Below are 16,693 nucleotides of genomic sequence, written 5' to 3' on the forward strand. Positions count from 1 at the left end.
ACACCTATTGCGTGGTACTTTTGCTTTTGCTGAAAACATAATTTTGTGGGGAAAGCAGAAGAGACCGTTCTGGTCACTTCACTTCACATGAAAGATCTGGTGCAGCCTGCAGGGATGCTGGGGTGGGTGGGATATGTGGTATTATGTCCCTCATTTGCCCATACAAGACTGAGCAAGAAATTAGATAACTCATCATGGATATCAGAGGTGAATTGAAAAAATTCTTCAGGATGTAAAATCTTACCATCTATTTCCTTTTGCCTGAACTGAAAGTCCCAAGGGACCACAATAAAAAGGGATCTATGAGTTTTGCACCATGATTGAGCAAGTTTGAACAGCAAAAATATTTATTAGAAAAAACTGCCATTTTGGTTTAATTCATATTTATTATAATACCAAACCATGGTTTGGTACTACATAAATGAATTATTTATAGGCTATGTCATTAGTTATTTCATGGACAACCAGAAAGGCAAAGAGTGATTTATCCATGCCCTGAAAATTATCAGGATCAAGACCTGGTTTACAACACTGGTTTCCAGGACACAGTACATAAGCCCTCACTTTTTGATTTAACATCAGAATATTGTTTGACATTAAAAGAAATCAAATCTCAATGATACATAAGTAGGATCCCTACGAGGGATAAATGGCTTGCTCAGAAACACATGAATGCATACAAATGTTCCAAAGAATGAAAAGGAGGAAAAGTATGTATGAGACAGAACCAGAAAGACTGCAAGTTATACCTATAACATAATTAACTATAATTATTGTTATTATTTAACTTAAAGATGCATGATGGTAGCAACATCATATCCAGATGAGTTATTCTGTTGCAAACTGATTCTCAGATCTTTCTCAGATACGTAACAGGAAAAATTACTTGTTTGTACTACTTTCTTTGCTCTTTCCTAAGACCCTTGCCTAGTCTTTATTGTTAATTTTTGTCAAGTTGGCATCAACTTATAGTGTCCCTATAAATGAGACACCTCCAATACACCTTGTTATTAACAACCCTACTAAAATCCTGCAAACTCAGAGCTGTAGCTTCCTTGATTGAGTCTATCAACCTGTAAAGCAATCTTCTTCTTTCTCTAATGCCTTCCACTTTACCAAGTATTACCATCCTTTCTAATGAGTCATGTCATCTTGTGATGAGTCTAATGTATGGTAACCTCAGTTTCGTCATTTTGACTTCTAGGGTAAGTTCAGGCTTTGTTGCCAATCCCATTTATTTGTCTTTTTGGCAGCCCATGGTATTTGTAGAACTCTCCTCCAACACCACATTTCAAATAGAATTCAACTGTTGATATGCTGTGGCACTAAATAGCAAGATCTCTTCCACTAGCCTATACAAAAATTGTAGGATAGCATTAATACCCTTTCTTCTCCTGCAAAATAACCACTAGAAAATTTTGCTTTATAGAAGATATAAGCAAATATTTGATGGAATTGATAATTCACATATATTAATTCATCATTTGAAAAAAGAAATTACCAGTTCAGATAAAGTCTCGTTTCCCTTAATCACAAAACACTTTTTCATGGTGTCAAACGCAATGTAATACCAAGCCATTAGTCGTCCAGTTTCTGTAGAAAATGCATATAGTTCCATAAAGCAGTTAGCAATCTTTATTAGAAAGGTATGCCATTAGATTCATTTTTTCTACCTGACATATGTAATATATACTTATAGCAGACTTCCTAACACACCACTAAGCAGATTTAAAAAGAAACCACCATTAGCTAAAACTCTACTAACAACAAGTACCGAGGATGTGGACAAGATCCTCAGTAGCGTTAGGAAGACGACGTGCTCTCTCGATCCCTGTCCTTCATGGCTGGCAGTTCAAGGGGGAACGGCGGTAACAGAGATGTTGCGCTGAATTGTCAATTCATCTCTCAGGGAGGGCCGATTTCCATCCAGTCTAAAAACGGCCATTGTAAAACCTCTATTAAAAAAGCCCTCCCTTGACCCCCTAATTCGAAATAATTAGCGGCCTGTTTCACTGCTGCCGTTTCTAGGAAAGGTGATCCAGAGAGCGGTTGCCTCCCAGCTGCAGGGGATCTTGGAGGATACAGATTTTCTAGACCCATTTCAAACCGGCTTCCGGGCGGGCTATGGGGTTGAGACTGCCATGGTCGCCTTAGTCGATTATCTCTGTCTGGGCATGGACAGGGGTAGCGTGTCCCTGTTAGTGCTCTTAGACATCTCAGTGGCCTTCGATACCATCGACCATGGTATCCTTCTGGATCGCCTGGGGGGGTTGGGTATCAGGGGCACTGCTCTGCAGTGGTTCCAGTCCTACCTCTCGGGTAGATTCCAGATGGTGGAGCTGGGGGACTGTCGCTCCGATAAGATCTGGGGTCCCTCAGGGAGCGATCTTGTCCCCTATGCTATTTAACATTTACATGAAGCCGCTGAGAGAGATCATCCAGAGACACGGGACGCGGTGTTATCAGTACGCTGATGACACCCAAATAGTCTTCTCTGTGTCTCCGACTGATGCAGTGACTAGGGGTGGCATCTCTCCGCTCAATGCCTATCTGGAGTTGGTAATGGGCTGGATGAGGGAAAACAGACTCAGCCTGAATCCAGAGAAAACGGAAGTACTTGTGATAGGTTCCCCTGGTCCGGGGATGGAAATTTTTCCACCTGTCCTAAATGGGGTCACGCTCCCCGTGAAGGACACAGTTCGCAGTCTGGGTGTGCTTCTGGACTCGTCGCTTCACCTGACTTCTCAGGTGGATGCGACAGTTAGAAGTGCCTGTTATCAGCTTCGGCAGATAGGCCAGCTGCGGCCCTTCCTGGGCCGGGGGAACCTTGAAACAGTGGTACATGCACTGGTAACCTCTCAACTCGACTTCTGTAATGCACTCTACATGGGGCAACCCTTGTACCAAACTCGGAAGCTACAATTGGTCCAGAATATGGCAGTTAGGCTGGTCACTGGCAACTCCAGAGCCAGCCATATAACACCAGTATTGAAAGATCTTCATTGGCTGCCAATCCGCTTCCGGGCGCAATACAAGGTGTTGGTTTTTACCTATAAAGCCCTAAATGGCTTGGGCCCAGGGTACTTGGATGACCGCCTCTCTCCATATAATCCGCCCCGCACTCTCAGGTCGGGCGGGAAACAACTTTTGAGAGTCCCTGATACGAGATATGTGGTGTCTGCACATAGGGCTTTTTCTGCTTCGGCCCCGCAGACCTGGAACTCTCTGCCTGATGAGCTCCGCTCAGCCCCCTCCCTGGAGTCTTTCAGGAAAAATCCAAAGACTCACCTCTTTCGTCAAGCTTTCCCCCATGTTCCCTAATTCCATTCTTCTCCCCTTGTGTGTTGCTGTATTGTATTGGATGTAATTGGTGCTTTGGTTTTTAACTGTTTTTAACTGTGATTGAATGATGGATATTTTTATTGCTGTACTGTATTGTTTAATGTGGGGGGGGATTTCTTTTTATTGGATTTTGTAGTTTCGGTATGTTTTTATTACTGTTGTAAACTGCTGTGATCATGGGAATAGCGGTATACAAATAAAGATTCATTCATTCATTCATTCATTCATTCATTCATTCATTCATAATGTCATATTATTTTCAAAAGGAAAATCCACATACAACTATTCAAGTGATGTATGTTCAGAGGAGCTTTCCATGCTCCAAATTTAGCATGATATGGCAGTCAGAATGCATTTCTAACACTGTACTTTATCATATGATGTATGATGTGGACAGTTATGTACAGTGTGCCCTTACAAACACGCCTCAGCACCAGTAGGATCACCACCAGGCTTTCAAGGAATGTACTCTCTATCTTTGTTGCTCAGCAGCTGATTCTCTGACTGAGCTCCATAATGCAGTAGTCCTTCCATTTTCATGGAGGATCCGTTCCAGACCACCTCGCAAAAATGGAGTTTCGCATATATTCAAGCCTCACTGGCTTGAATATAGGGCACGGGTGCGTGGGGGGTGAAGGCGTGCACTCCATTTATTCATCCTTCACGCATAAGCAAGCGATGCGAGTCTGAAGACCACGAGAATGGAGGGAGGACTGTATTCTGAAGAGCTATGAGCACCAATGAGAAAATTCCACAAAGAATGACTTTTAAATCTAGCCTCTGGGTACATTTTAATGTCTCATGATCTGAGATTTTAAGCCACTTAAAATATCTCCTAGTTCATGCTTAAGAGCCCAGTGTGGTCTAGTGGTATGAGTGATGGACCAGGACCCAAGGAATTCCCAAGGATTCATATCAGGGGTTGAATCCACATTTGGCCATGGAAACCCACTGGGTGATCTTGGGCAAATGAAACTTTCTCAGAGAAAGGCAATGGCATACCTTCTATGAACAAATCTTGCCAAGAAAACCCCATGATAGGGTCACCATACGTTGGAAAGGATTTGAAGGCACCCAACAAGTTAATGCTTGCAGCTTAGATGTACTCTCAACAGACTGTTCTTGACTTACCAGAGGAATCATGAATGTCCCTAAGGTATCTAGAGCACAGCAATTATGTCAACAATCAACCATCCAGAAAACATTTTGAACCTTAACAATATACACTTCCAATATTATATAAAAAAGTTACAAGGTAATTATTACCTGTTGGTTTGAAATAGAGTTTGTCTTCCATCTTGATCAAATCAAATGATGACAAATCATTCAAGTTCTTCAAACATAATTCTGTTCAATTTAAAATAATAATTTGAGAAAAATATTGTATAAAGATTTCATAGGTAAAAAAAAAGACAACGTGCTAATCGCCTGATCCAGTTAAAATTAAGTACTTTTAAGTATTATTTAATTTGTCAAAGGAGATTTAAACATATTTAGTTTTCTGCTGAAATTAATTGGAATTTAGACTTTTTTGTATTTGTGGATTTTGCCCTGAATAATTAACATGCTGTCAGCAACTTGGACAAGTTCAAACTTTTACTAACATGCTAAAATACCAACTGGTCTGGGGAACCTATTTCCACTATTTCAAAGATGGCTATTCTTCCTTTATATGCATTCTGTTCCTGTGAAGAGAGCTGTAGAACTGAAGGGGAATCTAGGGTGCTGTCTCCATTTCATGGATAAAATATTTTTAATCTTCACAAGATTAAAAGCTATCATGCAAAGCTGAATCAGTTCAAGTACAGCAACTTATTTGGCATTATATAAACTTTAGGTCAACTAATACTTCTTAGCTTTAAACATACAAGATGTAGACATATATGTTTAACAGCACAGGCTGAAGCCTATTTAAACACATTAGCTCTGTTTTCAAGAAAGACAGAAAACATCCCACCTTGCAACTTTTCTTCAATTCCACCTCTGTCCAGTCCAGGTGAAAACCCTTCATTAATAGAATCATACACACTTAATGAATTATTTAATTTATAACATAATAGTATGCAGCTTTTTTTTACTACATAAGCATACACAGTCTCAGGATAAAAATGATAATCATATTTCAACAGTTTTATATGATAAGCGCATACAGTGGGTCTGATCTGAGGAAGGGCGGTATAGAAATAAAATTTTTATTATTTTTTTATTATTATTATTTATTATCCGCTGAAGTTTGGTTCCAGGATCCCCCGTGGATAACAAAATCTATAGATTCTCAAGTACCATTAAATATAATGGCATAGCCAAATGGTATCCCCTCTATAAAATGGCAAAATCAAGGTTTGCTATTTGGAATTCATACTTTTTTTGAATATTACCAAGCCATGGATGCTTAAATTCGTGGATAAAAAACATTGTGGATAAGGAGAGCCAACTGTATAGAGAATTTGCTATAAGAAACAAAAGATAAATACACAGTATTAGGATTATTAGTTTTACATGAGAATAATTCTGAGACATGAACAACACAGGACACAAACAATAAGTGTGTACTACAGTGGGTCTTTAAACTTTGGGAGTCACAGACCCTTTTGTGAATCTGAAAAAAGCTATAGGCCTCTTTCCCAGAAAAATGTGCACACACACATATTTCAAAGTGACATGAAGGGAATCAAAGGAGAGTGGGGATTCAGGTTTTTGGCACCTAGTTCACAGACATCCTGAAGCCCATTCATGGATTCATAGAGGTCAATGGATTTCAGATTAAGAACCTGCAATTTACTGTAATCAATGGATCTAATCATAAAGGATACTCAATATCCTACAACAAAGACTTCTAATTCATATGGAACAAAAACTGAGAGACGTTCAAGTTGGGTTCAGGAATGGAAGGGTCACTAGGGATCATACTGCAAACATACATTAGATAATGGAGTGCAGCAAAGACTTTCCAAAAAAAAAATCAGCCTCTGCTTTATAGATTATAGCAAAGCCTTTGATTTTACATTTCATAAAAAACTATGGATCACTCTTAAAGAAATGGGTGTGCCACAACATTCAATTTTCCTGATGCGTAACATGTACTCAGGACAAGGGGCTAGTGTTAGAAATTGAATTGTTTATAATTGGTAAAGGAGTCAAGCAAGGCTGCACTTTATCATCCTATCTGTCTAACTTGTATGCTGGACATATCATGATTAAAGCAGGATTAGACTTGGTGGAAGGAAGTGTGAAATTTTTAGTAAGAAATATAATCAATTTAAGATACACAGATGACACCATACCACAGTTGCCCCTTGGTACACGCAGACTTACCATCCACGGAGTTAAGCATCTGCGGATGGCAAGCCCATATTGTTTCCAATGGTGGTATGACCACGTGGCTGCGCCCCCATTAGGAACAACAGGGCTTCTTACCTGTCTCCCCCAGGACTCAGAAGGCCAGAGAAGCTGCTCCTGGCCACAACATAAAAAACTAACTTTGGGCCTGCTGGGATGCCTCAGCCTCACCTCTTCCACATTCTTGTCAGCCACTGGTTGGAGGGAGCCGTCAATCACCCAGGTAGGGGGACCAGGTGATTGATAGCTCCCTCCAACCAGTGGCTCATGAGAATGTGGAAGAGACGGGGCAAAGGCAATTCAGCAGGCCCTGAGTTAACTTTTTATGTTCCGGCCAGGAGCAACTTTTCTGGCCTTCTGAGCCCTCAGGGGAGGCAGGTAAGAAGCCCTGTTGTTTCTAATGGCAGCGCAGCCATGTGGTTTTGCCACAATGGGACTTGAGCATCCAGGGAGGAGTCCAGAATGGGGGGGGGAGTCCAGAACAGATCCCCCTGTGGATACCGAGGGCTGACTACTAACAGAAAACAGCAAAGACTTGGAACAATTACTGAAAAAAATCAAGGAAGAAAGTGTAAAGGCAGGTTTACAGTTGACCATTAAGAAAGTGAAAATAATGGCCACATATGATTTACACAACTTTAAAGGAGACAAGGAAGACATTGAAATAGTTCAGGTTTTTTCATATCTTAGGTGAGTCATTAATCAGAATGGAAACTGCAGTCAAGAAATTAAAAGAAGACTAGGGCCCCATTCACACTATGAAGATAACCTGAGGTGAACCTGCATTGTTTCCTTGTTGTTCACACTAACTTTGGGTGCACTCAGTGCACTTTGGAGGGAGGTATCCAAAAACCCACTTAATCCAGGATATTCAATACCAACCCCCCCCCCCCCCAGTTTTATTGAAAGATCCACATCGATCCACATCTTCGGCAGTGTGAATACACTACCAAATCTATCCGGATCACCTGGCTGATCCCCCGCTGGCCCCTTTGAGCCTTTTCCAGGGGGAGAAGGAGGAGGAGGAGTACTGGGAAGGGCTCTTGAGGCTGCTGGCCGCTCTCTGGCCAGGGTGGGCCGGGGGTTTCTGGGGGTTGCCATGGCAAGGGGGACTGCCCAAGTATGTGTGAATAAAAGACAGTTAAAATGCCTCAGAGAGATTCACAAACCCAAAACATAATGGGAACAATGATCCGTTATTGTATCAGTGTGGTGACCAAAATCTCCTGGTGACAAAAAGTGAGTGTGAATGAGCCCTAGGGCTTGGAAGTGCAGCTATGAAAGAATTGGACAAGATTCCAAAGTCAAGATATATCATTGCATACTAAAGTTAGGATTGTCCATGTCCTTATATTTCCCATTTCTATATATGGTTGTGAAAGCTGGACAAGAATGAAAGTTGATAGGAAGAAAATAAATTCATTTGATATTTGGTGCTGGAGAACAGTTTTATGGATACCGTGGACTGCTAAAAAGTTGAATAAATGGTTCCTAGAGCAAATCAAGCATGAATTGTCTCTAGAAGCCAAGATGACTAAATTAAAGCTGTCGTACTTTGGCATTTCATGAGAAGACATGATTCCCTAGAAAAGACAATAATGCTTGATAAAGTAGAAGGCAGTAGAAAAAGAGGACAGCATTCCAAATGGATAGACTCAATCAAGGAAGCCCCAGCCCCAATCTGAAAGACCTGAGCAGGGCTATTGATGATAGGGTAACTTGGAAGTCTTTCATTCATAGTATCTCCAGTCCATCTGCCACGGTCCAGGCCTCAGAGGGAGAGAAGAACCACTGGACATATTCCCCTTCCCCACTGCCATTCCCTTCTCCTTTTGTGTCATGTCTTTTTAGATTGTAAGCCTGAGGGCAGGGAAATATCAAATTCATATCTGCAAACTGCTCTGAGAGCCTTTGTGGCTGAAAAGTGGGGTATAAATACATCAAATAAATAAATAAATAAATAAATAAATAAATAAAACATTATAATCAAAGCTGACTAGATGGTAATTAACAACAAAATGTTATGTCAGACTGCTGACCAGCTAATGGATCAGATCTCTCTAAAAGATAGTCAGTTAAACATTACTCTCTGTCCTTAGGGCTACAATAATTGTTGCTTGCTCCATATATTTGATGTTTTATCAATTTGCACTAGCACCCCAAATTGCACTTGATCTGAACCAAAAGGCCGAGAAGCATCCAAAACTGGACATAAAGGAACTAGATGGATCTCAGAAAGGAAAAATTCATCATAGCTCTAAAACGGTCCTTTGTGTGTCAACACATAATACAAATGACACATACAATCATACACTGCTTATTGATGAGCCAATGCACTGTATGATCATGGTATGGAATCAAACTAGAGAAACACAAAAGTATTTATAACTAGTCTCTCTGTCATCACTCCATTTCTCTTATCTCCCAATAATGAAATTGTTTTCCTTTTCTACCCACTTAAAAAGTTAGAAAAAATGAATGTATGGTCTTTGCCCTAATGTTCTATTAAAGTTAACAAATATGTATCTTCCATATGGAAAAAAATATCTCATTGTTGTGAATATATTCCCATTTACCAATACAATGGTTTTAAGAGGACCTTAAAAAATCAAAGTCAGTGTGAAAACAGATATAGAGAAAGGTGCTAAATGTCCCAACTGTTATCATTTAAGGGCATTTCAACAAAGTAACTATTCCGTTTACCACTTCTTTCCTTTGTTTCACAGCTCTGAAAAGCAGCTGTTCCATGTACAGAGAGATCCTACTGTGCTGAACACCCTGTAATGCCTTATGCTGTGGTGTTGACAGCAAAAAGGATCAGTGCAGAAGCAGAAACTCTGCCTTTGGGGGGAAAACAGACCTTTCTTCTCTTGATATAAAATGCTTTTCTGAATTTTAATGCTCTCATTTGATCCTCTATGAAAGCAAGTCTATTTAACATAAAACTTCAGAAATACCAGACAACATTCAATGCAAGAGAGCTGTGTTTCTATCAACAGCAGGTGTACATTTTAATACTGACTAGAGGAGGAAAAATACGAGCAGTATCACATTCCAGTGCACTTCTGATACTTCTGTACTGTGAGACATTAATAGGCAAAAATGATCCCATTTTACTAATGAAGAAAAAGCAAAACTGCTCTAAAACAGGCCAGTTAAGATCCTAATCTATACTCTGCCAGGATAACCTTACTATGAAGCAAGATGAAACAGGAGCTTCAGACCCAATATTCCAAATACATCTTTTTGTATCAATTTTCTCCTTACTATAATCTTCACTTTTAATTTAAGGTGCAAGCCAAATAAAGCATACTAATCAAATACTGTAATCTGTTAAGTACTTGGTATATCTTCTATATTTACAGCCAAGGCGAGTAATTTTAGGAGTCATCTAGCAGGCTTCAATATGTATTTAGTATGACAGCAAGTGTGGTGGAGTGGTTTGAGCATTGGACTGTAGTCTGATCTGCACTGCAGAAATAATGCAGTATGACACTGCTTTAACTGCCATGACTCAATGGTATGGAATTCTGGGATTTGTAGTTTTGTGAGATATTTAGTCTTCTCTGTCAGAGAGCTCTGGTGCCACAACTACAAATTCCAGAATTTCATAGCATGGAGGCATGGCATTTACAGTGGTGTCAAACTACATTGTTTCTTCACTGCAGGCTTAGCCTACAACTCTGGAGACCAGGGTTCAACTCCCTGCTCAGCCATGGAGATCAACTGAGTGATCTTAGGCAACTCACACTCTCCCAGAGGAAAATAAAGGCAAACCCTTTCTGAACAAATCTTGACAAGAAAACCAATGATAGGGTCACCATAAGTCGGAAACAACTTGAAAGCACACAGCAATAACAAAAAATGCAATATATATACATAAATACACAATGAATGTTTGTTTGTTTGTTTTTGTACACTCCTACAAAAAAGGGTATATGATATTACAAGATCACCTGCTAGTATAATTTGCCGAAAAGACAGTGAAAAGACAGTGAAGGCAGTTCCTGTACATAGGTGGCAAAGACAGGCAGCATGAATTAACAATCCCCATGGAAGAGATTTTAGAAATTTCCACTGCCTAACTCTCTATTTTAAAAAAAATCATATAAATCAAAAAGGTTCTCCACTACTCTTGCTTATAATTTCTGAATATTACAAAATTTTTCAAAGATGTGTGTAGTTTATTGTAATAGACTTTAATCCAGAAAGTTTAAAAGTGACCAACCATAGTAAGTTGGATTCTTCAAAGCTCTGATATAGAGGAAAGTTGATCTTATCCATTCTAAAGCAATGTTCACATCAGTAATGGTGTGTAGCACTATTTCAGCATTTAAGTGTTCGATAAGATGCATATGCAAACTAAAAGAAAACCAGAAAGCAAACAATTGTACATAAACACACCAGGCATCTACAGGAAGTAACACATCTTATCCTTAAAATAGGTTAGCCAGAGACAATTGGAGTGCGAGTGTGAGTGTGGTCAAATTCAACACCTCCAGCTGGTATAAGGGTCAAACTGCACTTTTATGTGAATACATTGAGAAAGGGCTTTTTCAACTTTCTTATCTGTTAGTGTGATCAGACCCAGAGACATGTACTGGCTTCAACTCTTATGTAATTCAGTCTTTCATGTCAGTGACAGTCGGAGCAAGTAGTTGAGATGTATGGAGAACTGAGGTGGATGTACTGAAAAACAATACCTTTTTGCTCAATATTAAAAGAGATTGAAAGAGATTGAAATTATCTAATTGTTTCTAGTTTATTGTGAGTGCAAGTCAGTACCTGGCACCTCAGCTCCTGCTCAATTCAAATACAGCCTTTATGTTAAAAATATAGTTGCGAATCTGGGCATCAGAACTTTCACTCCTCTTAAGGATTTTCCTATGATCTCTTTGCTAGTAGATAGGTATACCTCAGATAACAAATCCTCTAACATTGAGGATCCTTTTTACAGTCTATTAATACACCTAGTTGCCCCTTTCCCCTTTCTCATGTGTCTAGCTGAAAGGTTTTTTAGAAGCATCAGCTTCTGGGAGGAGGATGAAGCAGGCCTGGAGAGAGACTTTTTGTGGATCTATCAGTCTGCAGCAGCATGTCTGCAGGAAATAATGCTTCAGCTGGGAGAGCATGGCACTTTCCTACAACATAAAAGATAAACATCAGCTGCCTCCAAAATATCTTACTGGACATGTATGAACAAGCAAAACAGAGAAAAAGAAAAGATGAAAACAGATAGGTCTGTTTCACCAGCTCACTCCCCCCACCATTGTTTAAAAATCCAGATAAATTTATCTAAAAATCTATAAATTTAGCCACCAAAATGGAAAACATAAAGAGATGCAAAGAGTGGTGAAATAAAGTCATCCCTGGATATATTTTAAAAGAAAATGTAAAGTGGTCTCTAGAACCTTCAAAATGGTTTTGTTTGCTTATGCAAGGCTTACTTTATCAGATTATTTGATTCGATATGTACTTATTGTTAGTTTGGAATAAAAGTTTTGCTGAAACATATTGAACTGCTCTTCTTTTCAGGGATAGGAATGTATCCCTATTCTTTTTGCTGCCTCTGGTACCAAATTTCCTGCTAAAGAAGTCATGCCCGCAACAAATCTACCTTGTCAACTGAGATACACCTGAATAGACAACGGAATGAGGCTTTCCCAACTAGTAGCACCCAATTCACACTCAGTACCATTCCAAGGAAAGCAAGGAAACTTGTTTTCACACTAAATCTAGATGATATACTTAATATATATTTTTTGAAGAGATGCTCTCGCTAGTGGTTAAGGATGTCTGTTTGTTATGATACATGATTTATCACTCTTTTTTGTGACTGGTGATTGTAAAGTACAGGCATGCCTCAGTTACCAAAGCCTTAGGTCCTCTTTGCGAAGTGTTTTTTATGCCTGCCCAGCCCTCCCATTTATCTTCTAACTGGATGTTGTGTTTTTAGGAGCACTGGCACTGAGAGGATGATGAAGGAGGGCTGGGCAGGCAAACACAGATTTGTGATACTGGGTTGTAGCAGTGTGTCTGCAATTAAACTGAAGGAAAGTTTGAGCTGAGAACGACCAAGATTCTACTCCGCTGATCCTGCTGTAGCTGTTCATGCCTGCCTGTCTAAAATAGGCAAGTTAAACAGCAGCTGCCTCCAGAATTCTTTATTTAAATATTCCTTATTTCAATTCCTTTTTTAAAATAAAAATAATTAGACAATACTAACACAACAAACAAAAAAGTAAAACAATGATGGAAACATATATCTCAAAGACAGAATAAGACTTTACTTAACATGCCATCCATTAAAAAAAAGGGACTTCCAAAATGGAGGCTACCCCTATATATTATGAATCCTTCTAATTATATATGACCTCATCACTCTGTTCTGCAAATGTTCCATTAGCCTATTACCCATTTTTGTCAGACTAAATATATTGCTGATTGCATCATTATATTCTTAAAAGTATATATTTCACTCCTTCTCCACCTAAACATTCACCTATGATATTTTAATGTGCAGATATTGTTGTAACCTACATTTACTATTGTTAGATCTCTGTTATTATAACCACCTATTTATCTTTTTACAAGAGTCTACATTCACAGTTCTATTACATTAAACATCCAATATGTCTACAACATATTCTATTTCAACCTTATCATCTTTATAGGTAATGACAGGCTTATTACTATACCATCTTTTGTTTTTAACTTGTTCTTTGTTCTCAAAATTTTCCCAAATAGTCTATTACTAGTGACCATTCCTCCTCAAATTTACCGGGGATACCAGACTTAATTAAAAATTTCCATTTATTATTTCCCATCAGGTCATATATTCTCCAAATCCAATCCAAATTCTTTATTGAAGAATAAGAATTTAAATTTAAATTTACAGCGCTTTATAAATAAAGGTTAATAATAATAATAATAATAATAATAATAATGAGCATATGTGAACAGCAAAACAGAGAGAAAAGATGAAAGGGGTCATCCTAAATCGCTAGCTACTCCAGACATATTTAAAAGTATAATCAATACATTTGCCCAACAAAAATCATAAGAAAAGTGGAGGCTGGTAAAAAAAAAATCATCCTTGAATGCATGTGGGAAGAAGGTTTCAAGTAGTCTCTAGAAGGTTTAGTGTGTTTTTGTTTACCTAAGCAAGGTTTATCTGACTTGAATATTTCATCTCACTTGTGCACATTGTTAATTTGGAATAAAAGGTTTGCTGAAACATATTTAACTGCTCTTCTCTTTTGTGGTATAGGAACTTATCACTATTCTTTCCATGTTATTACTGCTTCTGGTACCAGGTTTTCTGTCAAAGAACTAAAGCCAAGGAACACATCTGCTTTGTTAACTGAGGTATATCTATAAACACAAGCTTATTTTCTAATTCTAAATGCTGAGGTACACATCTCTTGGGAATTTTTGTTGCCAGAAGGAAAACAGATTATTCCTTAGTGATAAAAATTCTCTCTTAACATCAGCCTTTACAATGAAATTGTACAGTTGGATTAAGATGAAAACAGACTTTTAAAAAGAACACACTATCATTTTGATGCAGATTCAGATGCAGAAATTTTTGAATGTGTTTGTGCGCTACATAAATTGCCCAAAATTCCAAAGGAAATTTATAGCAAGGAAATTCATGATCAGAATCCCCCAGTGTTTTGATTTCTAATTAAAAGCAGCCACAAGAGCCTCCAAGTTGGATCTGAATAACAGTGCCAGAGAAGGGAAAGATGAATAATTCCTCCCTGGTCTATAAATGCCTCTGTCCTTCCACTTCCATTAATGTTCTTTTCCCTAGTTTAGAAAAAACAAACAGATTGTACTTTGCATCTATTTTCTTGGTTTGATTCTTTCAAATTAATCACTATACACAATAATATGCTTGGGAATTAGAAGCATGTAGCAACTGTACATGAAAGAGTGCAACACAAACTTGCTTCTTTTCTGTTCAGATTATTACTGCAAACATTCAGAGAAAACACTGCTATGGATTATTATTTGTCTTGTTGATTAGTATTCTCCTGCATGCTGGGAAGATAAAGATTTTCCAACCTTCTCTTTCCCCACAGGCCTATCTTCATGATCCAGGAGATAAATTTCTTTTCAATAAACAAACATATTACGGACAGCATAAAGAAAAATGGCATAGGTTACCTGCTTTCTATTGTATCAGCACCATTTAACATCTGAACATACTTATCTCTTGTACTTAGCCTTGTCATGATAACTGCTGTGGCTGTTGTATCAAACTGAAAAACAAACAAACACATATATACAGAAGTATTCTTTAAAACATATAGGAAGTGGCTAAAACAAAGGAATTGTTTCTGGTAGTTAGATTTAGTTATCCTTATTTGCTTTTCCTTTATTTTGATATGATACATAAAAATCAAGCAAACAAACAAAAACCAATGGCCATAAGATTATGTGTTATAATAAAGGGATTCTGATAAACAGGGATTATAGTCTGAGCATATACAGTAACTAGATGATATTGGTTGCTTTGTTTCATGTTTCTTTGAAAGCAAAATGCTACCAGTAAATTATCAATTAAAAAATTATCAAAGTAAAAATTATATTGTTTCCAACTCAGGGTAAGGTTAATTGAAAACTGAACAGAAATATTTAATTTAACTGCCTCAGGGTCAATTTAAAGCCTATTCAAGGCTGAATCCCATAGCCATATACCTGGGGTTAAATTGCCCTGAACAAGGAATTTACTTTAGATTGGACATGTATGAGTTATGTATTTTTACGACATAAAAATAAAAATAAAACCTTTGATACTGGGAAGCAGCATTAAGGGGGGGATCTATCTGAAATGTGTAATATAAATAGTGACCCATTACTTATGAAGACCAAAAAGAAAATGTAACATCTGAATAAACTGTGTGGGAATATATATGAGAGAGAGAGAGAGAGAGAGAGAGAGAGAGAGAGAGAGAGAGAGAAGAGGTTGTATTGGTGAAGTAAAAATACAAATTTTATCACTGTTTTCAACAGTTGTATACATGACAACAGAGGAGAGATTTATTCTTTAGTCCAGTGGCACCCAAATTTTTTATCCTTGGGACCCTCTCCCTTTAAATCTATCTACATGTGGACATAGTGAACCCCCCTCAACACAGTATATGATTTAAAATGTTTTGTTTATTTTGTGTGTATATTTTCATTTGCACACTCATGTATATTAATATTTTACATCTTTCAAACTAGATCAGTTTTATTTAAGTAAATTCTATATTTAACCCAAGGCATGTGTAAAATTTTACTCATTAAAAAGTTTGGGAAGAGGAGGAAAAGGAGGGATCAGAGCCTCCAAGTCTCACATCCCTCCTTGAGCAAGTCTCGCTCAGACACCCTGGAGGTACTGTCCCATTGTTTTGAGAGCCACTACTTTAGCCCAATAAGGAAATTTTACACCCTGCTCTGCATACTTTGAAAATAAACAAGCATGCTGTGTCAGAAAACAATAATGTCAATAATTTCATAATTATCAGCAAACACCTTGAAAATGAAAGTGTTTAGCCAATTGCCTATAATTATGCCTTGGTAATTTAGAGTGCCAGGTTTTGTGACTTTCATTGTGTTTTCCATTTGAAGCACCTCCCTGTTGTCTCATAAAAATGGGCACAAAATCCTGTTTAAACACAGATGAAATCTGTTTGCCATAGATATATAAAAAGAAAGCAGGGAAGACTTATGAAAGATGCACTGTGAACTAAAGTTTCCAAATGCTAGAAATTTAGATAATTCAGATATATTGTGAATAAAAATGTTGGCCTTTTAAATAGAATATTAATAGTTTTCCCTCCTATAGTTTCTTCTTCTTTTAAAAACTATCTCATTCAGCTTGGAAACTCCAGCCTGAGTGTTAACGTCATAGGCCTTCAAATAAACAGGGCTGTATTAATTATTCAGAAATAGTTCTACTGTGCAAATAAAAACTTTATGAACAAATATAATGATAGAACTTTCAGTTAATAGCTTTGCC

General features: G+C 38.0%; 1 protein-coding gene across 13 annotated transcripts in view; it reads right to left on the reverse strand.

Moving 5' to 3' along the window:
• LOC149316470 (putative ATP-dependent DNA helicase HFM1) overlaps positions 1 to 16,693 on the reverse strand; it is a 101,320-nt gene that overhangs the window by 18,891 nt on the left and 65,736 nt on the right. For all 13 annotated transcript variants that reach the window (XM_089515582.1, XM_089515580.1, XM_089515589.1 and 10 more), the window contains 5 exons: positions 14,854 to 14,948; positions 10,910 to 11,043; positions 5,300 to 5,347; positions 4,609 to 4,689; positions 1,502 to 1,593 (listed from right to left, as the gene is read on the reverse strand). In XM_089515582.1, coding sequence (XP_089371708.1) covers positions 1,502 to 1,593; positions 4,609 to 4,689; positions 5,300 to 5,347; positions 10,910 to 11,043; positions 14,854 to 14,948 — 450 coding nt within the window. The remainder of the gene's footprint in view (positions 1 to 1,501; positions 1,594 to 4,608; positions 4,690 to 5,299; positions 5,348 to 10,909; positions 11,044 to 14,853; positions 14,949 to 16,693) is intronic.

Source organism: Sceloporus occidentalis, unplaced genomic scaffold, assembly GCF_023333645.1.
Source record: "Sceloporus occidentalis isolate IW3139 unplaced genomic scaffold, rSceOcc1.0.p SCAF_3, whole genome shotgun sequence".
In the NCBI taxonomy this organism is placed as follows: Eukaryota; Metazoa; Chordata; class Lepidosauria; order Squamata; family Phrynosomatidae; genus Sceloporus; species Sceloporus occidentalis.